Source organism: Neoarthrinium moseri (assembly GCF_022829205.1).
Source record: "Neoarthrinium moseri strain CBS 164.80 chromosome Unknown scaffold5_Wmoseri_CBS_16480, whole genome shotgun sequence".
NCBI classification, from domain to species: Eukaryota; Fungi; Ascomycota; class Sordariomycetes; order Amphisphaeriales; family Apiosporaceae; genus Neoarthrinium; species Neoarthrinium moseri.
Window position 1 is genome coordinate 808,141 of NW_026055119.1, and position 27,370 is coordinate 835,510.

The 27,370-nt window shown below is 53.2% G+C and overlaps 11 protein-coding genes across 11 annotated transcripts; 7 read left to right on the forward strand and 4 right to left on the reverse strand.

Moving 5' to 3' along the window:
• Positions 1-854: 854 nt before the first annotated feature.
• Positions 855-1,605, forward strand: JN550_002441 (uncharacterized protein; the record flags this gene model as incomplete). The annotated part of the gene is made up of 3 exons (XM_049313737.1): positions 855-1,125; positions 1,173-1,448; positions 1,505-1,605. The coding sequence occupies 3 exons, from the start codon at positions 855-857 to the stop codon at positions 1,603-1,605; spliced, it is 648 nt and encodes a 215-aa protein (XP_049175732.1).
• A 4,218-nt stretch (positions 1,606-5,823) lies between these two features.
• On the forward strand, positions 5,824-6,971 carry JN550_002442 (uncharacterized protein; the record flags this gene model as incomplete). Its single annotated transcript, XM_049313738.1, has 4 exons — positions 5,824-5,893; positions 5,973-5,988; positions 6,151-6,374; positions 6,430-6,971. 4 exons carry the CDS (start codon positions 5,824-5,826, stop codon positions 6,969-6,971), a joined length of 852 nt encoding a protein of 283 aa, XP_049175733.1.
• Positions 6,972-8,044: 1,073 nt separating this feature from the next.
• On the forward strand, positions 8,045-9,992 carry JN550_002443 (uncharacterized protein; the record flags this gene model as incomplete). The annotated part of the gene is made up of 2 exons (XM_049313739.1): positions 8,045-8,142; positions 8,216-9,992. 2 exons carry the CDS (start codon positions 8,045-8,047, stop codon positions 9,990-9,992), a joined length of 1,875 nt encoding a protein of 624 aa, XP_049175734.1.
• Positions 9,993-10,560: 568 nt separating this feature from the next.
• JN550_002444 (uncharacterized protein) lies at positions 10,561-11,504 on the reverse strand (the record flags this gene model as incomplete). The annotated part of the gene is made up of 3 exons (XM_049313740.1): positions 10,561-10,835; positions 10,896-11,279; positions 11,342-11,504. The coding sequence occupies 3 exons, from the start codon at positions 11,502-11,504 to the stop codon at positions 10,561-10,563; spliced, it is 822 nt and encodes a 273-aa protein (XP_049175735.1).
• A 1,213-nt stretch (positions 11,505-12,717) lies between these two features.
• Positions 12,718-13,793, reverse strand: JN550_002445 (uncharacterized protein; the record flags this gene model as incomplete). The annotated part of the gene is made up of 3 exons (XM_049313741.1): positions 12,718-13,123; positions 13,179-13,464; positions 13,517-13,793. The coding sequence occupies 3 exons, from the start codon at positions 13,791-13,793 to the stop codon at positions 12,718-12,720; spliced, it is 969 nt and encodes a 322-aa protein (XP_049175736.1).
• Positions 13,794-14,355: 562 nt separating this feature from the next.
• JN550_002446 (uncharacterized protein) lies at positions 14,356-16,325 on the forward strand (the record flags this gene model as incomplete). The annotated part of the gene is made up of 9 exons (XM_049313742.1): positions 14,356-14,587; positions 14,638-14,769; positions 14,823-15,102; positions 15,152-15,217; positions 15,265-15,340; positions 15,398-15,738; positions 15,798-15,882; positions 15,939-16,099; positions 16,160-16,325. 9 exons carry the CDS (start codon positions 14,356-14,358, stop codon positions 16,323-16,325), a joined length of 1,539 nt encoding a protein of 512 aa, XP_049175737.1.
• Positions 16,326-17,585: 1,260 nt separating this feature from the next.
• Positions 17,586-19,067, forward strand: JN550_002447 (uncharacterized protein; the record flags this gene model as incomplete). The annotated part of the gene is made up of 6 exons (XM_049313743.1): positions 17,586-17,778; positions 17,924-17,947; positions 18,021-18,088; positions 18,142-18,524; positions 18,582-18,677; positions 18,737-19,067. The coding sequence occupies 6 exons, from the start codon at positions 17,586-17,588 to the stop codon at positions 19,065-19,067; spliced, it is 1,095 nt and encodes a 364-aa protein (XP_049175738.1).
• A 617-nt stretch (positions 19,068-19,684) lies between these two features.
• On the forward strand, positions 19,685-20,953 carry JN550_002448 (uncharacterized protein; the record flags this gene model as incomplete). The annotated part of the gene is made up of 1 exon (XM_049313744.1): positions 19,685-20,953. One exon carries the CDS (start codon positions 19,685-19,687, stop codon positions 20,951-20,953), a length of 1,269 nt encoding a protein of 422 aa, XP_049175739.1.
• Positions 20,954-21,237: 284 nt separating this feature from the next.
• JN550_002449 (uncharacterized protein) lies at positions 21,238-22,383 on the reverse strand (the record flags this gene model as incomplete). Its single annotated transcript, XM_049313746.1, has 1 exon — positions 21,238-22,383. One exon carries the CDS (start codon positions 22,381-22,383, stop codon positions 21,238-21,240), a length of 1,146 nt encoding a protein of 381 aa, XP_049175740.1.
• Positions 22,384-22,527: 144 nt separating this feature from the next.
• On the reverse strand, positions 22,528-23,364 carry JN550_002450 (uncharacterized protein; the record flags this gene model as incomplete). Its single annotated transcript, XM_049313747.1, has 1 exon — positions 22,528-23,364. The coding sequence occupies one exon, from the start codon at positions 23,362-23,364 to the stop codon at positions 22,528-22,530; it is 837 nt and encodes a 278-aa protein (XP_049175741.1).
• Positions 23,365-24,493: 1,129 nt separating this feature from the next.
• On the forward strand, positions 24,494-26,276 carry JN550_002451 (uncharacterized protein; the record flags this gene model as incomplete). Its single annotated transcript, XM_049313748.1, has 3 exons — positions 24,494-24,993; positions 25,052-25,585; positions 25,649-26,276. 3 exons carry the CDS (start codon positions 24,494-24,496, stop codon positions 26,274-26,276), a joined length of 1,662 nt encoding a protein of 553 aa, XP_049175742.1.
• Positions 26,277-27,370: the final 1,094 nt, after the last annotated feature.

Genomic DNA, 27,370 nt, shown 5'->3' on the forward strand with positions numbered 1-27,370 from the left:
ACGGAGTCGAGCCACTGCCCAAAGAAGATCCAGTTCTCGGTCTGTTCACAGAGTCAAAAAGAGTTGGAGCCGTCGATAAGAGCCAAAAGACTGGGCGACGGTAAATTGGCGTTGGGTAGTGGTTCGATAGTTAGTCAACTGATGTCCTTTATGCTTTTATTACAGTTTTCCATTGGTCAATGGCACTGAGGTCTGATGAAATCATTTGTTGAAGTCCCGAGGCATTGGTTCTCACTAATCTTGATCGTCTACTTGGCCATAATGTTCCGACTGACAATCAACTTGACAATTGTAAGGTGCATAGTAAACGGCTAAACAGTTTCGTAATGATGTATTAGATGTGCTTTGGGAACACTATAGATATCTGACTGAAATATGGAGAAACGTGTTACGAAATGAGTCCAGAAACCGCAACAAGTCTTCCCGAATCTTGATATTTCACGGGATTCAGAGTGAACCGCAGTGGTGGGACGAACTAGCCCCCATTACTCTAAAAATATGCCACTGGATTCACAGTCAAGCTTTGTACTAATAATTCGAATGGGTCTTAGGAGATAGCCGGTTGTGAACCTTCCCAGTTTCTGGGTCCCCATTATCCCGCTATTGTTGATTTACGGTGCATGAGTTGAACATCCTCAGGTCTAGATACCCTGACTATGAATGAGAAAAACGTAATAGAAAGTATGTCACAGTTCGATGTATCCAAGCGAAAAGTACAACAAATTTTCCCCGCTCACTCACCGGGCCCCTCATCTATAAAAGAAGGGGCGCAACCTCGTAACAGCCCACCTATTCCTAAGGAACAAAACTCAATGCCCTGAAACCCGAATTTGAACACTCAAATATTTATCACTATGTACTTGCCCACAATTATTGCTGTCATTGCTTTGGCTGCTCCCACCGCCTACTGCAGGCCTGGTGGAGAGTTCGACCTCGTCACCAGAGGGGGCAAGTGCCCTGGCGATCAGGAGTGGTGTGGCTGGGATAAGTCGTGCAAGTGTGACAACCTTCATCAGTGGGACGACAGAATCAAGAAGTGCCATTACCCACCTCTGCAAAAGCCCGATTGCAACAGGGGCCAGAAGCCATACTGTGGCAGGGAGGAACGCGATTGGTGCGAGTACGGTATGTCAGGCAGCAAAGAACACCAAACAGGTGCTTAATATTTGCAGATGACAAGAATGACAAGTGTTGGCACGATGGCCATAACAAGGCATTCTGTTGCGCCGATGACCGTGACAGGGATAACCATCTCAAGGACAAGTTCGACCATCATGACAGGTGTCGGGATACAGAGATCTGGGACAGCGACGAAAGGAAGTGCAGGTGTCCGAACGGAAAAGTGTGGCGAGACAACAGATGTCGACACAGGGCGATGAACAGGCCCGACTGCAGAAACGGTGAAAAGCCATACTGTGCAAAGAATCAGCATGACTGGTGCCCATGGGGTGAGACTGTCGCTGTGTTACGGAGCTGAGCATATTTAGGCTAACAAATGACGCAGATGAGTCGAAGAGAGAGTGCTCGGATACTGGCAGGCATGTCACCTTCTGCTGCAAGGAAGGCAAGGAACAGCAGTGGTGCGATAATCACTGGGGAAATTGAACAAGCCTCACAGAATGGATTTTTCTATTACATGATGTAATAACTTTCCCCATCACCGACACTGTTTCAGTCACTCCCTACGGTTTTGTTGCAGTATCTTGAATATATCACCTTCTTCGAGGCAGAATACAATCATTACGAAGTATGAATCTTGGAAATTGGACTGAAATTGAAATAATGAATGCTCCAAAAGCTTTTTTTGGTATGACGTTGAAGTCTGTATAATGACTTAAGCTTCATGAACATGTCGTCTGTAGAAAGATAACTCTACCGTATGGTGAGAAGTTCCTCGCGAATAAACAATGCAATTTTGTATCTTTTCAGATAGGGAGTGCTTTCGCGAATACTGGACACAGCCCATCACCCCAATCGCATGCCCTTTGTATACGAACAAGGAGGATTAGCTTCAAGTGGCGTAGGGGTCAACTTGGCACTACTATTATCCAATAGAAACGAGGGAGCGAACTAAGACATGGTCAGGATAATTGACATGCACTGTGACGTACAATCCCTGGCTTCTCCGGGCGGGGGGTCATGTCAGCATTTAGCAAATGTCTCATTTCTTACTATGGCTTGAGTGTGACTGGAGATCTCAGTGGCTTTTTACCACGCAATATATCCAACCTTACCCCTGACTACTATATGGCATGGCGAGCGGAGAGACACTATGCGAATATTGCTCCCAAATCGACTTCTCGTTTCTTCAGCCGCCCACGAGATCCCAAGTGCTCGCTTTGGAATATGGCAACACATTGCCAAATGGCCATCCTTTGAGGGATAAGTTTGTTCCGTACGAATTCAACAAAAAGCAGCGGCACTGGAGTCTTGGCCTGCAAAGTCGTGTTGCACAACAGACCCATTGCCCGCTATGTAAGGGAGTATGCCAGGTTCTGGAGCAGCACCCGGAGATACCTGAAGCATGGCCCTCGAAAGATTTTAGCGATATATACTGCATCGCTACTACAGATACTGCAAATGTTTACAAGCCTCTGGGGAAAAAGGCCGGGGGCTATGACGTTTTCGGCCTGAGTCGACTCACCTTGTACTGGAGCTGGTCTTCGGGTGAGGATCTCAAGAGACCGGGGCTTGCGGCGCCTGAGGCTCGATCTCACAGATGCGGCCAAGTGCTTGCTATGTGCCGGAATGCTTTTCAAGCCTGTAGTACACGCGATTCTGAATCAACAACCGAAGACAGCGTTGTATTTGGCGGTCGGCCGGTGCCAGCCATGGTGGACCCCAAGTTGCCGGCAAAGTGGCTGCACGACTGTTGCTCTAATCACCAAGAGACCTGTCAGCAGCCTGTGCTTGACGCGGAAAAGTAAAACCGATTCACCCTTCGGTATAAATCCCAGCTGACACGTTTGGTGAGATGCCTAGATTTGTTCCGCCTGATAGACGTCTACAATGAAAACATAGTCGAATTCACGGACACTCCTCTTTCGTCGTTGAAATACGCAACACTCAGCTACGTCTGGGGTGGTCCTCAGGATTCCTGCCTGAAGACTAGTTCCTATCGTTATTTGCTGCAACCGGGAGCACTGAGAAGCACACCAAGGACAATCCGGGATGCCATGTCATTTGCATCCATGTTAGGGATACGATACCTATTTGTTGATGTCTTCTGTATAATGCAGGATGACACGAGTGAGAAGAGAGATCAGCTTGCTAACATGGGAAAGATATACGCCAACGGGTTGGTGTGCATTGTTGCAGCATCTGGGTGCAGTGCCGAAGCAGGACTACCGGGGATTTCGGTCCCAAGGAAACGGCAGATCCAAGTTCCCATTTACGAATGCGGTATAAGTCTTGTCTCGTCATTGAAGCCTGATCCTGCGAGTTATAGTTATGTCGACGGAAGCATATGGTCAACGCGTGGCTGGACCTTCCAGGAGTATTTACTGTCTAAGAGGATCATTTTCTTCATTGACGGGCAAATCATGTGGTACTGTCGATACACAGAGAAGACGGAAGATACTGATTCGGAGCTCATCCCAAAGAATACGCACTGGCATATATCTATCGGTAGTCCAACCACTCTTTCGGACCACGCAGTTCAGCACCCTCGTTTATCGTTGCCTTATCTATGGTCACAGGCCGCAGAAACCTACGCATCGAAGGATTTCACGTTCCCCGGAGACGCTTACGATGGAATAACCGGCGTGATCTCCTTCTTCGAGAAGCACGGCATGGAATTCCTGTGGGGGATGCCACGCAAGGCCTTTGATGTTCAACTGCTCTGGAGCTGCCATAGCGGGCATGGGAGGAGGCAGTGTCGCACGACACTACCCATGGCGTCCACGGGCACGCAGGTACCGTTTCCCAGCTGGACGTGGCTTGGTTGGGAGCCAGGCAAGATTGCTTTTCGGGGTGCATCCAAATAGTAAGATACCATACCCATGTACTGGCCTGCGTGAAGCTCATGACTGCAGCGAGAGTTATGAGATACACATCCGATGTTCCGTTTTGAGGAGCCAGCCGATGAGACTAGAGCAGGTTGATTCCGCCGAGCAGACAATAAAGAGTGAAACTGAGCCAGTTACGATCGAAGACGTCGTCGAAAGCTGTCCCGAGATGACTACTAAGAAGCTATCTAGGGTGCCAGACGACCAGTACCTCGTTTTCCGGGCCGAATGTGCGACTTTCCGCGTGCATGACCATGTGCTAGATATGCAAGAAGTGGTGAAACGGTTATCCAATCTTCCGCCATTGCCAATCGGCAAATGTACAGTAAAGAGGGAAGTTCTAAACAACAAGGGTCAAAGGGTGGGGGAATTTGTTGGTCTTTATCTCATGCCAGAGGGTGAAGAGCCTGGTAATCGTTACGAGTTCGTGCTGGTCGCGACCCGGAAAGGCTTTCGTCGGCCCATCGACTTGCTGGTGATACAGAAAGGCTCCAATGGGATAGCCTCACGCGTGGGAGTGGCTCAGTTAGATGGCGATGCATGGTCACAAGCTTCCCGCCGTGAACAGGTTATCATTCTCAACTGAGTGGTGATATTCATTGACCTAAGGCTTCCTCTTGTCGTCACTGTCGACCTGGAGAGGCTGTGATACTACTGTTAGCATCAAACGTCGACGGTCGGTCACATGCAAGACGCGCATGTTGAGCAGCCGTCGTTTAACAGTGCTGCAAATGAAGATGCATGACGAGATGGAGATTCTGCACGTTTTGGCATATATGGCGGGTTCGGGAAATCCTGCTTTGGGCTTAGAATAACAGGGGACCTGGGGCCTGTGATGGTTACACTAGGGGGAGGCTTGGGAGGTGATGCGATGAGGCTCCATTCACAGTGATCGTGAGATAGCCCGAGATGGCTTCCAGCTAGATTGTTAGTGGGTGGGGAGGGCGCTATCGGCCGCTATGACGAAAGGGCTCGCGAATGGTGGCTGTTCAATGGATGACATAGATAACGTAGCCTCTTGAGGCTGAGAATCAGGGAAATCAAGGTTTGTTCTCACGGGCAGGAACATGTCTCAGGGAGGTGATTCACGATTCTCAGATCTGCCTGTTTCTGAAATAGCGATAGCGACTTTGTTTTCTGGAGCAGACAGACAACTCACCCGACTGCATTTATCTATACCCACGGCGATCGTGATAGCTAGCTGGAGCTCGCCCGCAATACCTGGCCACCCGCCGTTCACATTCTGACATCCAATCCCATTGTCCCTGGTGCCCCGCGACGCCCGGCGCAGTATCCAGCCCGCCATCGAGCCCACCAAAGCTCCACCGCAAATAGCTCAGCGCACCACCCGCCCACGGCACGGCACCACCGAGCAAAACCCAGGGCCCACAGAAGGCCAGAGCCCAGCAAGCCCCCAGGCCCCATCAAAGCCCCAGCAGAGCCCAGGGCCCAGAGCCGTGCTATTTAGAAAAAAAAACCCCTCCCGATTCCCGAACTCTAACCCCCCCTGTCCTTGGTGACGCACCGACCACGGAACTGGCCGCCAACCCCGACTGACGACTGACGACTGACGACCCCCAAAGCCCAGGGCGACACACGGGCCCACCGTCGTCATTTTCCCACCGTCCAGCCACCTCAGCAGCTTTCTGATCCCTCCACCGAGATATCGCATCGTCGTGATTTGTCCGAGGCCTCACAACAGCAGCACACTTCCCGAGCTTCATTCTTACCTTCTACATCCTCGACAACCACAGCTACCCTCAACCCTGCGCTCTCTTCCCCTTCGTGAGCCTCGTAGCCCGTTCATACCGACAGCATGGCTCCCCCACCGCCCGCGAACCTGCCTCTGCAGGAGAGAATCTTGGCCCTGGCAAAGACGCTTCAGTGTACGTGTCTCTTCCCACTCTCCTGAACGTCGCGTACTGCTACCCTGAGGAGGCTCCGCTAACACACCCTTCTCTGCAGTTGGCTGGTTCACCGGGTAAGTGCATGATCATGATCGCTGTCGCAGATGCAGCCCGAGACCAGGCATCGTCGACTCGACGTCGAGCTGCTTGCGGGTCCGGAGGCCCCACGACACAGCGGCGGGCGGGCGGGCGCAGAGAGAAGACAAGGCCGATACAGAAGCTAACAGCTGGCGCAGACACCTGGTGCTCCTGCTTTGCATCTTCCGCTACTCGCTCTCATACATCCGAATGAACTACTACTCCCGCACTGCCCAGTTCACTTACCGCACCGCCTTTGTGGCCGCTGCCGCAACCTACGGAATCGTCGTCTACAAGACATGGAGAGCCCGCCAAAAGGTCGGCGCAAAGTACCCCGGCGGTGCCATCGGTCTCCTGTCCGATGAGAACGTGCAGTATCTCGGTGAGTCTTGCTCTTGCAGCGAAACGCGTGGCCACCGTAGCTAACAGGCACCCAGCCATGGCTTTGGTCTGGCTCTTTGCGCCCCAGTACCCTCTTGCCATGCTCCCCTACGGCATCTACTCCATCTTCCACGTTGCGACCTACACCCGTGCCAACGTGATCCCCACCATCTCGCCGCCCCAGGGCGCCGCCGCGGGTGCTTCCCCGGGTGCCAAGTCCGGCGGCAGCCCTCTCGCCGACGCCATCGGCCAGTTTGTCAAGACCTACTATGACATGTCCATGTCGGTTGTGTCGGCCCTCGAGATCCTCCTGTGGGTGCGCCTGCTCTTCTCGGCCATCCTGTTCCAGCGCCGCTCCTGGATCCTGATTGCCCTCTACACCGCCTTCCTCCGGGCCCGCTTCGCGCAGAGCTCGCACGTCCAGAACTCATTCGGCCTCATCGAGGCTCGCGGCGACTCGCTCGTCGGACAGCAGAACACCCCGCCCATGGCGCGCCAGGTCTGGGATGGTGTCAAGCAGGGTGCGCGCCAGTTCCACGCCGTCACCGACGTGAGCAAGTACGTCAGCGGAGGTGCGGTGCCCAAGAAGACGTCCTAAGCGAGGTCTCCTCCGGGTCCCTCCGGGTCCCGCTTCGAAACGATGTCGAGGTGTTATGCTGTCGACGATCAAACGTGCCTACTGGTGATATGGCGAAACGACGACGGCGAGCCGCGACAGGGCTTTTGCGAAGACGGAGGTGAGGTACTAGGCTTGTCCTGGTTCTGCGCTCGATGAATTGAGCGGCAAAAAGGGGGGCATATCTTGGTCACAGGGAAATGAAGAGAAGGCATGCAAAGGGGGTTCATAAAGGTGTCTATTCATTTTTGGGCCTGCCGTTTTCGGAGTTGGCGAACACGAGCACTATAGGTTTTTCTGCGGCTTGTATCGATTGGAAGACATCGTCTTACTTCAGTATTTTTTCTTACGGTAATGAGTTCCTCGCCAAGAAACACGAGTTCCATGATCCAGATCTGAGCTTTCCATGTCCACCCCTATGAGATGCTATCGTGCAGTCGTGCAGTGAATGTTGCTTCACGACCGAGGTGCATGTCGATCCACTAATCCCAGCCGCTGCTCATTGCCGATCATTCCGATATAAGTTACGCATCACAGCAGAGTACCTACCTACCTACTCCGTAGCTAGAGCTCCAAATGACGTCAGCCCGGGCTCGATAATGGGCCTCACCAGATCCAATCGCGAGACCACCAGTGCCACGGCAAGCCTTTGTCTCCTGGGTCGAAGCAGTTGGGAAATCGCTGGTTCTGCTCAGCTCAAACGACTGGCTCACTCGGCCAAGTGAATTAATTGTGCGTGGCCGTGAGGCGTTGTTCTGTGGAATCAGGTTACGGCACGTCGCACTGAGCCACACGTCACCAGCCTCACGTTGGCGGGTCGGCATGACGTAGCCGCGCGGACCGCAGGATCCCACGTCTCCTACCAGCTTGTCGGGCTCGTCATTCCAAGGATGCACCATAAACCGGCCTTGGCTATAGTATCCACGTACGATTGAGAGAGGGCGACGCGTGACAACCTACTGGAAGTGGGTTTCTTCAACATCCTCGACATGCTAGATTCTTGGCCTTGAAACAACCGTCTATCTTGGTGTCAAACTTACCGGCCACGCAACACCATGGCTTCTCTACTTCGCCAAATAGTCGCCGGGCCTCGCGCAAGGCATCCCGAGGCTGGCCTGGACCTGTGCTATGTGACAGACAACATTATTGCGACGTATGATGCTCCCCTCAAGATTCCTCCCATCCCAGCCCTGACTAGACCACTGCTGACCCTATCAAACCTGCAGCTCGGGCCCTTCGCAAACCTACCCCCAGCGTGCCTACAGAAACCCGCTCGACAAGCTGGTCGAGTTTCTCGACTCGAAACATGGCAAGAACTGGGCAATATGGGAGTTCCGCGCCGAAGGTACGGGCTATCCAGACGACTTGGTCTACAACCGCATCAGACACTATCCCTGGCCCGACCACCACCCCCCGCCTTTCAGACTGGTCCCCATGATCATGGCCAGCATGCGCAACTGGCTAAACGGCAACGATCTCGACCAAGACGGCGTTGGCTCGACCGAGAACAAAGGCAACAAGCTCGTTGGGAAGGTCCTCGACGCCTGGAAGGACAAAAAGTCCCCTCGCGTCATCGTCGTTCACTGCAAAGCCGGCAAGGGGAGGAGCGGCACGTCTGCCTGCAGTTTCTTGATCTCGGAGTGCGGGTGGACACCAGAGCAAGCCCTGGCCAGGTTTACCGAGCGACGGATGCGCCCAAAGTTCGGCCCCGGCGTCAGCATACCGAGCCAGCTGCGGTGGATCGGCTATGTCGACAGGTGGACGAAGGGCCACAAGAAGTACGTGGACCGCGAGCTTGAGATAGTCGAGATCCACGTCTGGGGCCTCCGCAGCGGTGTCAAGGTGGCCGTCGAGGGCTTCATCGATGAGGGCAAGAAGATCAAGGTCTTCCACACCTTCCAGCGTGAAGAGCGTCTCATCATAGAGGGGGATGCCCCAGGTAGTGCTGGCATTATGGACTCGATATACGACATGGCGGGTTACGGCATGACGCCAGCTGAAGAGCAGGAGGTCCTAGACGAGGCGAGGAAGGCCGACGAGCAGAACGGCACCAACTTCACCAAGTCCAAGCCCGAAAATATAGACACTGGCACCCCGGATTCGGCCACTGCCAAGCCAACCAAGCGTTACTCGAAACTCATATCGCCCATCTCCAGGAACTCATCAACTCGCAGCGCATCCGGCGCTAAACCATCGCGGTCAAAGTCCAAGAAGGAGAAGAAGGACAAGACCAAATCCTCTCCCTCAGCAAACTCATCCTCCTCATCAGTCAACAAGCTCAAGGTAGACCCGGAGCCCGGTGGCAAAGCCGTCATCTTCAAGCCACACGAAGCCATCCGTGTGCCTACTGGCGACGTCAATATCACCGCGGAGCGCCGTAACCGTGCTCCCAGCTCTATGGGGCTGACAATGGTGACGGCAGTAGCCCACGTGTGGTTCAATGCCTTCTTCGAAGGCAACGGGCCGGAGCAAGATGGGAAACCCGACAACAACGGCATCTTCGAGATCGAGTGGGACAAGCTGGACGGTATTAAGGGCTCCTCGCAGAAGGGCACGCGCGCGTTCGACCGCATGGCAGTCGTGTGGAGGTTCGCCGAGCCCGGAAACACCGAGAAGGGCGACGTCATCCACGAGCCCGGCACCGACTCCCCCGTCCCGCAGATGGAGCCCGCCGACTGGAAGGGCGGCAACGAGGAAGATCCCGGGCGGGAGAAGAAGCTCGGCCTGCGGGTGCACAGCCCGGATAGCGCCAACGTCAGCGAGGCCAGCAGCGTCAAGAGTGAGGAGGTCGGCACCAGGGACGACGGCAAGGACGCCGCAGAGGTCGACTCGCTCAAGGGAGTCAAGAGCGACCTACCCCCTGCGACCGGCGACGAGGAGGAGCAGAGCAGAGGCCGGGCCGGCGCCAGCGACGCGGCCAAGCTGGAGGCCTACGCTGAGAAGCTGCCGAGTCCTAACGGCTCGTCCAGCCCGAGCGGCTCTGGGGCTGGCGAGAAGAAGTGAGACAGACGGAGATCATGAAGATTATAGATCAGACCTGATTGAAGTAGTGAACGGCCTGTCGTGTAAGAGATATTAATATACACCTGTATTAGTTACTGTTCATCAATGACATTGCTGTCTTTCCATAAAGACAATCCAGTCTACTTAAAAGGAACATATCAAGGTGTCTACTTGATCCTGACACAGAAGACATGATCGTTGTCAAGAATGCGTTTGCTAAATCTAACTGCAGATGTTGCTGATGTGATTAGGGTGATGGCATTCTAGTTTCGGACTCGCAGATCCGATCCTCTTCGACTTGATTAATTCATGACTGAGGACCTTTTGACCATATGCCCCCACAATGTGGAACGACTGGCCCGATTCAGGCACTGATGTTGGACGGTCTCATTGATAACTAGGCGAGTGCATTCACCTACGTTTCGAGCTTGATCTCCGGGCTTATACCTTTGAGCAGTTTATTTGCATAGCTTGTTACATAGGTAAACCGACCGGAAGCAGCAGGCAAGGGCTCGCGCAAATTCAACTATTAGATACATGGAGCTCAAATCAGCCGTGGGCCTCGACTCTAAGACACGTAATTTTTCCATAACCAGATACTTCCGTAGACTGCACCTCCAGCTACAGAGAAGATACCGAGCCAGACCTGCGCAACCCGGAGCAAAACCTTTGTAGCGTAGGCATCTGCGGCGGCGCCGTCGTTCGCTCGTGGGAAGGGCTCGTCGGGAATAGGCACGCCAAGGAATTGGCAGAGTGGGCCCCAGCCGTCCTTCAGATCCATTTCCAGTAACTGTCCCTTGGGAACGGCGGACCTCACTTTCTCGTGGTGCGCTTCCAGGATGTCTGTGCAGGACATAAGTGTCAGCTATCGCGAAGTAGTAAACTTGATGAGAAAACACGTACGCGGACCGCCGCGCTTGATCAGATCAGCTGGGCTGGCATTCTTCTCGTTCACGCCTGCGAGCCGCAAAGTGGAGCGGCTGTATACACTTGCAAAAGTGGGTATGTAGCGCCATCCCGGAATGGGCGCAACTACGAGACCCAGCCACGAGGGAGTGGTCCGACTGGTGAGGGTCGCGACGCTGTTCCACCACTTCTCCGGATCCCGCCGGACCAATACCACTTTTGCGTCGGGGTATACCTCCATCATCTCGGGGATGAAGTCGGAGGGGGGCAGGTCGGCGGTCGCCACGAAGCCGGCCGTAGCTTTCCGAACTAGCTTCAAGGTCTCCTCCTTGTTCCCGGCCTCTCTCGCCTCGTAGGCTTTGATCCATGTGCTGCAGTAGTCTAAAGGCTCATTAGTCAGTCAGTTGATCGACAGGTAGCTCTCGTTTGTGGGCCAGTTTTACCATCATCGCGCACCAGGATCTGAGTTCCGCCATGAAGAACGGGACCATCTACCAGCTTTTCCAATGCCATGGACATGGACACAGTGCCGGTTCTCGAGTAGCCGGCAGATATGACCTGAACCTTCCGAGAAGGATCGGTCGGTATGGACGCAACTCCGCCCATGATGAAGAAGGTTCTACAGACTCTACAGGCTCATCAATTGACGACCGGTCCCGAGGCAGACAGAAGGCCTACCTAGTAGTCTATACGATTTGACCTTGGGAAGAACAGGAGCCGTTATCTTTCAAGAATGCCTGCCGGCCTTGCTGACTGTAAGGATGAGCTCTTCGAAGGATTCTTCCCGTGCAAGCCCCTTACCGCTGCAGTGCAACCAACAAGGAGAGCTGTGTGGTTGTTACACACACCCATCCACACACCACCTCTGGGCGCCGCCGTTACTCAATGGGGGTACCCTGCGGAGAATTGAAAGTACCACGTAGGCAATGAACAAACGGTAGTTGCTTGGTTCGTGCCGTGATGATACGTGGAGCTATTGAACAACTGCATCTCAGCCGCGGGGTAGGAGCAGGGGATCCGGGGCTATGGGGGTGGGCTGCCTTGGCTGCCTAGGTAGGAAACCAACACATCGCCCGGAAATCACTTACTACAGTTGAGTGTCGGCATGCGTAGCCGACTATGTAGATTCCTATTTCTGGAACCTGCAACTAGACACTAGGCCGGCCAAAGAATTGTGTCAGTCAGGTGTGTGGTTGCAATATGCACGCTGCCAGCACGGCGGAGGCGCATATTCCTTGTATAAGCATCGCGCGGCAACCTCTTATCCTGGCCCCACCATGGATGTGACGGGACGTGATACCGGGACAATGTATGTGACGCACCATAATTCCACCCAGGCACCGTTCAGTCGCAGGAGGGAGGATTTGAGATGATGAAAACCACTGCGCAGTGCCGCGCCGACGGCCCCCTATCTGCATGACTCGTCTGTTCAGGGGCAGCGCGTTACTTTCGGCCCTATAGCTTTGCCGCAAAGCGATCACAGTCGACCGGTTCGCAAGGACAAGGCTCCATTCGAGATGAATTGGACCGCCCACGTACATGTTGTGCATAATCTCATGTGCTTACGTAGATCTCGCCTCTGCCTCAAAGGGCTTACCAACTTGCCTGCCAGACCTCGGCAGTCTTGCCAAGAATGCAACACCTTTAGCCTGCAGGGTACTTTCCGTATGTAACAAAGTCGTGGCCCCTGTTATTCCGCGCCGCCTATTTCCCCTTATCGCACTTTTTTCGTCACACTTCATCTGCACTTGGGTTCGGTCAGGACGCGCCATCGGTAGCTGCGTGTTCTCAATCATCCATAATTGCTGTCCTGTGGTAGCTAAAAGTCCCGATACCTAGGGCAGTAGATGCTCCAGACAAGATTGCCGATGTAGCTGTACAGCACCGCCTCTAGGTAAGCACGAAGGTCACGGGAAAGTGACAAGTCATCCCTTCTCTCCTCAAGCGTGTCACTGTACGTGGAGATGGCTTTGAGAGCCTCTTCGCGACAGACCGACTTGGCCTCTTCCTCCCCAATGTTTCTTTCCTTCATGATGACCCATATGGCATTGAACACATAGTCCTGGCCTGCTCGAGTGGCAGCGTCCCGCTCTTTGTCCCAGGAGTACAGATCATTCACTAGACCCAAGGCAACATAGGCCGGTCGTGCCAGCTCCATGCAGAGTTGGATTTCCTCATCCGGGATGGTGAGTGCCATCCCAAACGTCAATGTGCCGTACCAGATGCTGGAACAGGTCTACGCTTAGTGTCTAATAGCTCGTCGATGAGTTCTACACTTACAGTTCGCCAGCATCGACAGCTCGTGCGGGCATATACTCTTCCAATGTCTCGAAGGGCGATGATCTTGTCTTGGCTGCCGACTGCACAAACAGTGCCCATGCCTTCATTGAAGTGATGGCTCTTTCGGGGTCAACAGCCATCATGTCAGCCAGCAATCGGGCTTGCAGTCGCTTTTCTGGCCTGCATTTGGTGCTAACGCTAGAGTTGAGAGCGCCATCCCCAAAAGTGTCCAGGAACTCGGTGGTCTCTCCTGTATCTCTTTTCAGATCGAATTTCTCCATCCTGTCTGAAAATGGGTCAGCGCCTGATGAATCTTCCGCTTGAAACGAAGTACCTACCGTCATACAGGAACGCATACTCGTTTGCGTACGAGATCAGCTCAAGTCTGTCAGGTAGACACTCAGGGACCGTGACACAGATGAAGCTGTAGGGCTCTCCTAGTCCACCGTTATAACCATTGACGGGGTTCACATTTTTCGTCCAGTCCTTCTGGGCCCGAAGGGCGCCTTTGACTTCCGTTGGTTTGTCTTTGTGCATACGGAGCGCGATACCATAACCAAGTCCACACGTCTCATAGACGCTTGGATCTATCACTTCAGAGTACTGGAATTCCATTTTTCAAGTTTATTGGTCATCGATGGTAGCGCAATGTACAAAACGTACAAGACCAAACTACGAGGTGACTCAAAATTACCGGGTACTTATGGTTTTATGCACCGGCGAGTCGCTCGAGGGGAATGGGGGAATCACGATTAGCCGAACATGTCCGTATCTGATGGCCCCAATAAGACTAGCAAGCGTGCAAGATGATTTCATGATTGCCATCACTGGTAGAATGCTATATCGCGGCGCGGAACCATGCAAGGAGCAAACATGTTGATACAGTTCGCCCAGTCGCATCTCAGTAGACGGGGGCTGCTTGAGACAGGGGTAGGGCGAAATAACGTAAGTGGAATACTCAGCCGAATGGTTACATTGCATGAACTTTTTGGTTTGTCGGGCCCTCGCGCCCAAAAGGCCTGCGGATCACGGTGCGGGCTTTACGTGCGCATCTTGGCATCTGCCAGCCCTAGCACATGTGGAAGAAACTCGGTTTGCTTTCACATCATATTTCTCCCATGCTTTACTATCTCCTTGTGACCGTGTGCATCTTATAGGTTTTAGACGTCCGAACAAGATGGATTTGCACTACTTAGGTGACTCACAGGTGATGGCGGCTGCACTGACACTGTTATTGGCCCAATGTTTATACTCACTGTTGGTCGTCATTTACCGCCTCTACTTTTCGCCTCTGGCGGGCTTTCCTGGGCCTCGGATCGCTGCAGCAACAGGCTGGTATGAATTCTATTACCAATATTGGCTCAACGGCAAATACATTTTCGAGATTGAGAAGATGCACAAGAAATATGGTAATTGGCGCTTCCTGGCCAGGGCATAGGCTGCGCTAAATCACTTATAGGCCCCATCGTCCGAGTTAACCCTGATGAACTCTCCATCCACGATGCTGATTTCTACAACGAGCTGTACGTCACAGAGAACAAGCGACGGACCGACCACTATGACAGTTTTGGCAAAGGAATTGGCTTTGACGGTTTGTTCATCCACCTCAGTATGTGATGATCTGAGCTGATATGTGTCATACAGACTCCCACTTCCTAACAAAGGAGCATGATCTTCATCGTGTACGAAGAAAGGCTTTGGAGCCATTCTTCTCTCGACTTGGGGTCACGCGATTGCAGCCAGTGATTTCTGAGGTAGCTCTGCACCTGGAGTCTCGGTTGAGAGAGTATGCTGGTACGGACCAGGTTATTCGACTTGATCATGCATTCACGGCCTACGCGGGGGACATTGTGGGAAGGATGTGCCTCGACACCAAAGAACGTAGCGACAGATTCCTAAGCGACCCCGACTTTTCACCTGACTGGTATATTTATCTTCCCCAAAGAACGCCGCGCAATCTTACACTGGCCCAGGTACAACTCCATGCTAATGATCATACGCTCTCTGCCTCTGATGACTTCTTTTCCGTGGCTTATTTGGTATGTCAACAACCATTGTAGATCCATCAAATCTAACATCAAGGCAGGATCTTGAGCTTCATTCCAGAAGGAGCACTTTTATGGCTTTACCCTCGCGGTCAAGGATTCAGAAGGCTGGCCGAGGTAAATAAAAATTCGATCGATATGGCCTCAAGGCTCAGAATCTAATCTGGTTTACAGAGAGCTAGAGATAACATCCGGAAAGCCCTATCAGGCGATGCTATAAATGACGAGAATGTGTCATCTCTATTCCACCACGTTGTGACCAGCGATATGCCAGAGGAAGAGAAGTCCGAGCCGCGTCTTCTAAAGGAAGCGCAGATGATACTCGCCGGGGGTTCTTGGACCAGTGGCCGCACAATTGGTGTTGCAGCGTATCATATATTATCTCGACCACACTTGCGAGCTGAACTTCAGAAGGAACTGAAAGAACCCATGGCTACGTGGCCTCAGAATGTCCCAACGTGGGCTGAGCTGGAGAAGCTAGAGGTCCTACAAGCTATCATCAAAGAAGCTTTACGGTATGTCGTGGCAGTCTTCGTCAGCTCAGGTGGATCTTGGCACTAATACTCGGGTGCAGTATCAGTTATGGGGTGATGCATCGCTTGCCGCGGATCTCTCCAGATGTGCCGATCCAATACAAACAGTACACTATCCCAACTGGGGTATGCAACTTGGGTAGATCTCCGTCCTGCTCTCTATATACTGACCGATCTTGCAGATTCCTGTCGGGATGTCGTCATACCTCATGCAGTCAGATCCCGATGTGTACTCATCACCTTCTGAGTTTATTCCCGAACGATGGATCGGCGAGGTTACGCCCGCGATGAACAGAAACTATGTGCCTTTTGCGAAAGGCTCGCGGAACTGCCTCGGTATCCAGTAAGTCATCATCAGTATGCTACTGCATGCAAGTACTAATCTGGCTGTCTTTGATTGCAGTCTGGCAATGGCGGAAGTGACCTACGCCTTGGCGGCGCTATTCCGTCCAAATGGACCCAAGCTAGAACTCTTCGAGACTGATGAAACCGATGTGCGGATGGTGCATGATTTCATGGTAGCCACTGCCAAAGTAGATAGTAAGGGCATTCGAGTCAAGGTCCTATGAGCTCAGAGCAAGGCACCCAGCAAAAGATGGCCCCTTGAATCTCTCGGGCCCGGATCTCTCTTTCAAGTCACTTACATTATGTAACGTAGGAGCCACGGCAGCGTTTGGGTTTCACCAGGGTGTTGCTGTTACACAGCATACGTCCGAACTTTGGAGTAGCGAGTACCCAATGATAATTGCAGATTTTCAATGTTACGGCACATACGCATATTGCTGACCCGGTGCTGAGTCCCCGGGATCCCGCCTTTCTGTTGTAGAGCCACCTTCCAACTACCGACCGTTGAAAAGTTGGGGGCGATCGGCGGAAAATCTGTCATATTCGAAATGTAGACTAGAACGAAGCCAAGAAGCGTATGAAGCCAAGCACAGTCGGGCGCTTATGCGGTCATCCAAATTGCCGAGATTGATCAGCCATTTCCCGCCTGCAAGAGAATCCTACGGCGTAACGGCTGTATCTGGTTTGGCGCGCGATTGGCTTGCCTAGCCAGCCCGGGTGGCCAGCACCCTTTGCGACAATAAGCTAATCCTACTCTGACTGCGTGCTTATCAATGGCCAGAAACGTAGACACCAACGGGTTTGCAGGAATAATAGGGTTCCATGTCGCATGCGGCCTCGATTGGTCGATGCTCAGCTCACTCTCAGGTGATGTCGTGTTATGGTTGGGTTGGATGGGTATTGTCGCAGTGCATATCAACCAAGTCAGGTGCTGGCTATTGATATACTCAGCTTAGTACCACGTTCTGTGGAGTCTCACTTAAAGTCCTACCAGAGACTTGTGGGCCATATGGTGTGGAGATTTGGCCTGCCAAGGACGAGTTGGTATATGCTCCTCCCATTCGTGCCTTCACGGCAACTTGGTGGGCCCTCGACGCTTCGAATCTTGCCTCCAGCTAAGGGAATCGGATGCGACGTCCGTAAGATGACATGTGTCAAGCTCGTGTATAATTCACTTAACCGTGCTGCTGTCATTCATTCGGTTATGCATCTAGCCCCCTGTCTGATGTGCATCGAAGGAAGCATGCAGTGCAACCACATTCCGAATTGCCTCGCCTCAGCCACCCTCCAATAACGCGACTTGGAGGGTTGCAAGAAGCCTTCCGAGTCTGCTGAAGGAATGATCCCTCGCAGGTCCCCTTAAATCCAGACGAGTAGAAGAAAGCGCCACCAAGACATGTCCTCCCGCCGTAAGCTGACTCGACGTTGATTCTTCTTTCCTTGCACTCCTTCTTCTAGTTTTTTTCCTATCACAACATCTCGTCATGTCGTCACAGTGGTCGCAAGGTGTCGTACCGCCTCCCGAGGGCGTTACGCCCAACTTGGTCAACCCTCCAAACCAGTTGGAGAAGAATATCGCAATCCACGCTGTCTTTCTCACCCTGAGCACGCTATCCGTGGTGATGAGATTATACACTCGCATTCATGTATCTCGGGTTAAATTAGGTGCCGACGATTGTAAGTCATAACTATATAGTCATCCATGTTTTGCATAAAGCTAAGATGTCTTGACACTATAGATCTCTGTATATTCGCGTGGGCAAGTACATACCGCCACCGACGCACGGCCCTTTGAATATATAGACTAACAGTTACGTGATAGGCCGCCACAGCAACCTGGTCAGGAGTACTTTTTGAATGTGCGTTTACGGTGGTTTTTTCCTAAGCTCATGATGGGAACATCGCTGACTAGATGAAAGGTTTCAGATGGGGAATCGGTCGTCATATGTGGGACGAGCCTCCGGCCTGGCTTGTATCTGCGTTGATGGTTTGTCTACCTTGATCCGAAACAACACCAGCGTTCACTAACAATGTTCATAGTACCAGACTATTGCCTCCCAGATCTATCTCGTCGCTGCCACCGCTATCAAGCTCAGCCTGCTCTTCTTATATCGCCGCCTGATGAACCTGCAAACGAAGCGGACAACGAAGTATCTAATCGACGGAGGCATCGTCGTCATTCTTCTCTTCAATATTGGACTGCTACTTGGCATCATCTTCTTCTGCATACCAGTACAAAAGGCTTGGGATAACTCCATAGAGGGTCGCTGCTCATCTCCTGCGCCGCTTTCCTACCTTTCTGGGGTTTGGAACTCTCTGGTAGATATCTATGTGCTCGTACTTCCTATTCCCCTTGTATGGGGGTTACATATGGGCCCTAGGAGGAAGCTGAGACTTGCTGCTGTCTTCAGCGTTGGTATATTGTGAGCCGAGTCCCAGCATTATTCCCAAGGCTTGACAGCTACTGACTCTCTCACTAGTGCGTGTGCGGCAAGTATTGTTAGGCTAGCGTTTACGCCTGTCCTACAGAGCGATCCCGACTCTACATACAATATCGCGCAGGTTTCAATTTGGGCGTAAGTTCCTCACTGATACTTAAGCTAAACGAGTTATTGAGAGTCTGACATGTAATTAGAACACTCGAGATCAACATCGGACTTATCTGCTCCTGTCTCATATTACTACCTGCATTCCTTCGGCACCACCTACCAGAGAGTACCAAGTCATACTTGCGTTCCATCTCTGTCAGCAAATCGAAGTCGAAGAAGAGCTCAATGAACGACAAGCAAGATGGCTGGCAAGGATACCATCACCAGGTTGGTTCGGACTCGCAAAAGCTTGTTGCTTTGGGACAGGAATCCCAAATCAGGAGAACCGACACGTTTACGATGCAGAGCATGCCCGCGACAAGTGCACCAATGGATCTGGAGGCCGGGGAGCCGATGACAGTGAGGAAGGCCTTCTAAGCTATTATGAAGACGAGTATTCCCTGCTGCTTATCGACAACGATCTGTCGAGCTGCACCACGCATCATCGAAGTATATAGATCGACATAAAGTGCGACACAAACCGCCACTATCTTAAGCTGGCTGGCCATCAGGAGATTGGGTGTCGGATGCTCGCACCTTGGTATGCACACTATGAGCTGTGGCGATCGGACGGATGGTAATGTAAATTTGCACGATATATCACGTGAAACATAAAAGAAAACATATGATCGATTCAATGCTTCCTGAACTGTTCAATATTTTTACGTCTGTCGCTTCAACCGTGCAGTTGATTGCTTTGCCCTCCTGGAAGAATATCCTCTCTCGCCACGGTGTTCGTGGACTATGCAGTGGGGAACAGAATCGACACGGCTTAGTTGATGCGGCGAGGCTGAACTTGCACGTAATGGTAGTATAACCAATCAGTCTCGTGTTTGGGTGGTTGCAGTCCACGTGATGGTATGTTGCACAAGCCCCCGCGAGCACGGCATCAACACATCCAGTCATTCAGAGACGAAGTTCCACGGTCGAGTCACACCGGGTTCAGGCAAAACCAAGTAACTTTTGTCCCCTTGAAATTTTCAACTAGCTGCGGTATGTACGGGACGTTTCGACAATCTCGATTCACCTATGGGCATGTTGTTGCTGAGGATGAGCTGCGGTTACTGCGGCCCTTGCCAAGTCGTAGCGATTCGCCTTCTTTCTTGGTGTTGAAAGTTCGAAGATCAGCAGCGCCGAAGTACACTGCAGTTTCATACACGTGGGGAGATGAACAGCCATCTAGATTTGTTTACCTGGATGGTAAACAGTTCCCGGTTCGTCGCAATCTATGGTCGCTGCTCCACTACCTGAGCCCAGTCGCACTCGCACAAGATCGCCACTGGGACTACCTGTGGGTGGACGCCATTTGTATAAACCAGGATGACGACTCGGAACGTGCTGCTCAAGTAAGCCGCATGGACCAGACTTATCGCAATGCAACTTGTGTCTCTGTTTGGCTTGGACTGCCTTCGATTCCCAGTGAACTTTTCACTCTACACCCCTCCAGCGAACCAATCAACACATTGGAGGTGGACATGTACGACTGGGAGGACTCTATGGAGGATCTCGCGAATCGCCCGTACTGGTCGCGTTTCTGGGTAATCCAAGAATCCCTGCTTGGCCAAGACGTCGAGCTGTATTGTAGCAATACGAGAATGAACTGGGCGGATTTCAAGGATATTCTCTGCCGAGTAGCTGGCGTTGATCAATATGGCGATTCACCGTACAGCACAGAGAACACAGGGTCGAGAGCCTTTGGCGCTTTCCCACTGGTCATGGGCCGACACATCGACAAGCACCCGGAGTATTTGCAACCACTTCACGATCTGATCATTGACCACCGTCACTCCAAGTGCAAAGAGCCAAGGGACAGGGTTTTCGCACTGATAGGGCTTACGACACAGGATGAACAAGGTCTGCTGCGGCGAGTGTTCCCGGACTACCGCATGCCGGAAGACCACGTGCTGGTTTATACGCTTGCTCATGTAATGCAGTACGGACCACTGATCGCAATTCAACGTGAACAAGGCTTAATCACAGTAAAGTCAGATGACTTGTTCCAGGGACTTGGCGTGACAGGGGACTACCAAAGGAGGAAGAAGCTTCTTCGCCAAGCCAAAGCCCTTGACTACTTGTCTGGAGAATCTGCGGAAGAACTCCAGTATATGTTGGCCTTGCATGATGATGACTTCTCCCCCTATGATGAGGATGATAACGTGGAACCAGCAGCCAACAAGGGTTGGGCGCGCGGGAAGTTTGCACGAGGCGTAGTACTCATGATTATCGTTGTGATTGCAATATCACTTTGGGTACGAAACGGTTAACGGACATACTCAGGTCGACGTCTCCAAGGTAAATTTTGAAATCATATCTTGGCCAAAGATTGCTGCAGTCTCTCTGTCACGAGGATATGTGGGCAACATGATAACTTGTGGATGGGGTGACTCTCCGCTACGGCGGCCCGGACCTGCAGTCCTTGGAAAAATTGTACTACCGATCGATCTTATACTTTAACGCGGATTGGTTTAGTTGTACGTACACCGCGAACGACGGCTGGCACTCATTCTTTTTTTTTTTTTTCGAGTTGTGTTGATGAATGCTACCTGAATCAACGAAGCTCACACTCGGTCGTGAAACTACTCGCCTCAAATACACCCCAGAAATTGTGTGGCTGCTGCCGCATCTGGCCATGGTACGACAGAAAGCCTATTCGGGTAAAGTGTTCGTTACCGCTGGTTCGGCAGATAATGAGAAAGTACCGCTTGAAATTCTCGACCCTTAGAACCTCCAAGATACACACTCGTCGTCGATAATCCTTCCATTGTTGCTGATCATGGTCCATATACACATCCCGAAGGTCGCTGACTTCCCTGATTATCGTCGAGGTCAAATACCAAAAGACCCACCGATGATGCCCAACATGAGTCTCATATGTGAGATCGCAAGGCAGTAGTCTGCCCCGAATGACAATAGAGCTGCTGATCAGGGTGCTGAAGGGGTTCTCGTCTGCAAACTCACACTTCGCTTCGACGACTTCTGCGAGGCTAGTTACCGTACTATCTCCTTTCTGCAGATAATACACGCCGCCTTTCATGGACGCCCAAGTCCATGTCGGTAGCGAGGAGGATCGACATAAAGCCTTCTCTTTTCGGGACATGTCAAGGCCCAAGGGCTTACATATCCAGAGAAGGTCAGCCAGCAACGAGCCTGACCACAATCCAGCTAAGTATGTCTCCCCAGGGCGCGCTCGTTGGTATTGCTCGGCTATCGCTGCAAGGGCGGGCAACATGTCGGTTGATAGAGTCAAGTCAAGGCGCGAGTAATCTGTAACAATATCAGATCTCCATGATTCTTGTATGCGACGTTGTCGTGTGTCAGCATCGAGGTCGTCTGGACCATTAGCCGTGCTTGAACTCTGAGTGTCAACAACAAGGCTAAAGAATTGTGACTTGGCCAAGCCCATCAAGCTCCAATCACCACGGATCTCCTGCTCAGTTGCACTGCATTCGCATGCAACTGAGCCGAAACATTGAAATATTATCTCGCTCGCGGTGAAATACAGCACCCTTGGCGATGTCAGTCTCTCTTGGTAAGCCCAGGCCCTCGAAAACAGAGGGCCCCAATCCTTGAGGTCGGGATCGTTCGTGGTGTCATCTCGTGCAACGCCCGTAAGATAGTGAGACCTACGCATGTACAGAGGGCAAGATGCCTGGTCGAGAGCCAGTTCTGCGACTCTGATCGACTGGTCTTCCATTGATTGCGAACGCAGCCCTGAAGTGCTTGAGTGGCCATACACAGCAGCCAAGGTTACATAAGCGTTCCGATATGTGGGAAGCATTCTCCCAGCCTCGCGGCTCCAGTCCGCCTGATCTCCTTGGACGATACAGATGCCATCAATTCACAGGTACTTGACCCCGATGATTCGGGTGAAGCGGACCGCATCTTGAAACGTCGCTGGCAGTGTTGACCAGGGAATTCTCTGCTTGTTCTGGTGCAAAGTGCTCGGGGTAGTGATGCATGGTGGCTTATAGTCGCCCCAGCAATAACTTAGGGCGACGTATCGCGAGTCAGAGGGGATGGCAGAGCTTTCAGTCAATACAACGCCGTCCTGAAGTTGCTGGCTCTCAACGTCGATAAGGCGCGAGGGTAAGAAATAGCCCCCGGGTTCAGACTGACGGCATGATGGATGCGATGCCAGACACTCGGATATGCGACGAGACGCCCAATCTGCAGAGGCATGGAACAGCGATTCAAGATGTGCCCATGTGCGCCTGGGGATGTCATAGTTTGTTAGCTGTGTGCGGTGGAGATCCAGTGGTGTAAAGATGGTCTGCCAGTGCGTGACTGGATCTCCACGAAAACTGAAACTATAGTGGCCTTGAGGGTGAGCAATCATGCAGTCCCGGTCTGTGATGGTTTTCTGCCTTTGGACTGCCACTCTACGCCAGATAACAGCGGCGAGTTGGCAAGATGCACAGGTCACGGGAGCAGCGTCTTCGGCCACAAGCCCACTCAGCTTGGTGGAGTCTTCTACTACGAGGAGATCCCGAGGATCGCCTGTCCACAGACAGCGAGGGCAGTTCTCTGGGTAAGACGCTGCGATTAGATTTCCTTCGTGGTCCCATCTGTGAGGCAGCTCGATGACGGGTACTGCAGGCGCCGGTAAGGCGCTATGGAAAGATGTGCCATCAGATGCATCGGGTGAATCAGCACCGGCGGCCGCGGCCTCAGCCATGACGCGCAGCTACTCCCAATTAATAGCGCGCGGCCTTGATCAATAGGAGATACAATGTGCAACGTCCCGACCAGGTGACTTGGCCATGGTCGGCGACAACATGTATGGAGCTTACTCAGCTATGTGACATGACTGCAGGGAGGCCGGGGGACGTATCCATGGATGTTGGGTGTTGTTGGGACGAGGGGCCACCCAAGGGAGAAATTGGGAAGTCTCGGCTCCAGGCGGGGCGTCGCTCTCAGTTGCATCGTCGGCCAGTGGACGAACGACGGACGGACCGGGCGGATGTGGCGAGCGGTGCCGCCACGAAGGAGACACCTGCTGCCCCGTCGTGCATTCCAGCAGGGGAGAAGGGACGGGACGGACAGGTCGGCCAGAGTGAAAACTCCATTTTCTGTTGGGATGAATTGAACCGATTGACTGGCCGGAGGAATAAAATGGGTGAAGGCATGCCATCCAACGTCAACGTCCCTTTCAGAGCTTTGCGAGCTCGCCAGCAGCCAGCCATACAGGTAGGTAGCATAACGTCACCGAGCGTCGGGTGCGGGGCACTTTGGCAGCGGATGGGAACCCCTCGTCACCGCAATCCGTCCCAGCGCATCGTGAGCAGAGCTCTCGCCCACGACAGCTTCAACGTTCCGGCTGACTACCATTTTCTTGTCCACCGACAAATCTCATTCTCGCCTGTCTCAAGTTGACATCTGCCCGCATCTCCTACAGATCCTTCTGAACGCCCCAAAGCCGCCTAAATCAACCAGGGTACGTGAAACATGCATGTGTGATGACTGCAATGCCCGCTGTCGCAGCCCAGAATACCCCGCCGACATTTTTTTGACGATCCCGGACGACGCGCCTCACCTTGATGTAGCCCCGGAGAAGATTCTCGTGTCCGAACCTTGAGCTTCCTCCTGCTCCTCTTCCTTCCGCCAAATCCGCCTCTCCGCCCCATCCCATCCTGTCCCATCCTGTCCCATACTATCTCATCCCTCCGCTCAATTGACCTTTGCGGCACGCCCAAAGACTACTTGCAAGGCTGATCTCGTCCCTCCCTTCTATAGCAGCGACCAACCTCATCCCCACCAACCTTGGCCACCAAAGCTCATCTCTCTTTTGATATACCGCCTGCAAGATGCCTCAACCCACTGAGCTCAAGGCCTGGGCCGAGCTCGAGGAGCACTACAAGACCATTGGCAAGACCTTCGTCCTGAAGGAGGCCTTCTCCAAGGACCCCGAGCGCTTCACCAAGCTCTCCAAGACCTTCCACGACGCGCCCTCCAGCACCGACATCCTCTTCGACTTCAGCAAGAACTTGGTCACCCCCGAGACCATCGACCTGCTGGTCAAGCTGGCCGAGGAGGCCGGCGTCGAGAAGAAGCGCGATGCCATGTTCGCCGGTGAGAAGATCAACTTCACCGAGCAGCGTGCCGTCTACCACACCGCCCTGCGCAATGTCGGCGGCTGGGACATGAAGGTCGAGGGCGCCGACGTCATGAACAACAAGGGCGGCGTCAACGAGGTGCTCAACCACATGAAGGAGTTCTCGGAGCAGGTCCGCAGTGGCGAGTGGAAGGGCTTCACCGGGAAGAAGCTGACCAACATCGTCAACATCGGTATCGGAGGATCCGACCTGTGAGTGTCCGCCCCTACGGCGTGGTTCAAAACGCCCCTCAAAGCTGACTCCCGCCAGCGGCCCCGTCATGGTCACCGAGGCCCTGAAGTACTACGGTGCCGACGACATGACCCTTCACTTCGTTTCCAACATTGACGGAACCCACATGGCTGAGGCCCTCAAGGCCTCGGACCCCGAGACCACGCTGTTCCTGGTCGCCTCCAAGACCTTCACCACCGCCGAGACCACCACCAACGCCAACACGGCCAAGTCGTGGTTCCTCGAGAAGACTGGCAACAAGGGTGAGATCGCCAAGCACTTTGTTGCCCTGTCCACCAACGAGTCCGAGGTCACCAAGTTCGGCATCGACAGCAAGAACATGTTCGGCTTCGAGAGCTGGGTCGGCGGTCGGTACTCGGTGTGGAGCGCCATCGGTCTCAGCGTCGCCCTCTACATCGGCTACGACAACTTCCACAAGTTCCTGGCCGGTGCCCACGAGATGGACAAGCACTTCCGTGAGACCCCGCTCAAGGACAACATCCCCATCCTTGGCGGTCTCCTGAGTGTCTGGTACAGCGACTTCTTCGCTGCTCAGACTCATCTGGTGGCCCCGTAAGCTAGCTCTCTGTCCCAAGAATCCTCTCGAAGATGGTGCGAGATACTGACCCTTCCTAGCTTTGACCAATACCTGCACCGTTTCCCCGCCTACCTTCAGCAGCTGTCCATGGAGTCCAACGGCAAGACCATCACCTCGGACGGCTCGCCAGCCAAGTACACGACCGGCCCGATCTTGTTCGGCGAGCCTTGCACCAACGCCCAGCACTCCTTCTTCCAGCTCGTCCACCAGGGCACCAAGCTGATCCCGACCGACTTCATCCTGGCCGCCAAGTCGCACAACCCCATCTCGGACAACCTGCACCAGAAGATGCTGGCGTCCAACTACTTTGCGCAGGCTGAGGCTCTGATGATCGGCAAGACGGCCGAGCAGGTCAAGGCCGAGGGAACCCCCGACGAGCTGGTGCCCCACAAGATCTTCATGGGCAACCGGCCGACCACCTCCATCCTGGTCGGCGGCAGCATCGGACCCGCCGAGCTCGGTGCACTGATCGTCTACTACGAGCACCTCACCTTCACCGAGGGTGCCATCTGGGACATCAACTCGTTCGACCAATGGGGCGTTGAGTTGGGCAAGGTGCTCGCCAAGAAGATCCTGAAGGAGCTCGACGAGCCCGGCAACGGTGACGGTCACGACTCCAGCACCGGAAGCCTCATCGGCGCTTTCAAGAAGTATGCTGCTCTATGACTCGATGAGAGCGAAGCACGCCCGACGGGAAAAGCGAGGCTGTGACGGCCGTACAGACTGCGGTACCGGCCCAGCCCCTATGTTGGTCGGAAGGAAGAGAAAGGGAAGAAAAACAAACTCAAGGAGGACGTTCACATTGCACGGACAGAAACAAGATGGAGACATTGACGAGTCATGACATAGTCAGTTTATTCGGTTTGATGGATTGGCAATATATTTCGTTTAGATGGTCTGCGACGTCGCGACGTCTTCTGTTTCAAGGTTTCCAGAACTGGACGTCTCGAGGTTGTCACTCTTGGTGCATGAATGTGTCAACAAACGTTACTTTCCTGGCCGCAGATATACAAAGTAAACTAACTAGCCTAGCGGTCGCGTAGGCTGATGACTACACGTGAGCTAAGAGCCTCTTGAAATGTGGCAATCTGCACTCCGCAACCAGGCAAATGAGGAATGCGACCATGTGATGGATGATTCCTAGGCCGGATCGGTACGGGCACCCGAGAATACGAGGGCAACCAAGAGCAGCGCGGGCTCGGCATACCCAAACTATCGGATCAAGCTTTTCCGCCCAACCACCTGACAGGCAGGAGGAGGTGGTCAGGGTCGTGTTGCGCTCGTTCTTCAGGCCACGCTGGGAATGCTACTCATGAACCAGCCCTAAACCAGGAACTAGGCGAGGTTGGGAGACATCCATGGGAGTTTCGCAAAGGATCCCTCGTCTCACACAGACAAGACAAGGGCTTGCACGTGTTGTTTTGACGTCAGTGTGGGCAGCCGTTGGTTGCACGGACAGTGGCACGCACAGACATGAGGCTCCCTACCCTACAAGGCCTGCATCATCCCCAAGAAACGCCAGGAAAGCTTGCAAGTCCTCCCTCACATCGACACAGACCCGAACGCGGCACAAGCAATGTTTTGACAGAAGCTCCGTATCATCACCAAGTGGACCGCCGAATCTCCACCGGCAAGCCGATCAAGATAATCCCCTGGGGACGATCGCGGACCCCTGACTGCTCAATTGCTCGATTCGAGCTTTGGCCCCGCGCAGCCAGCATGACTCGGGCCCAGATGCGGCCTCTCGGGGTCTTCCTTAT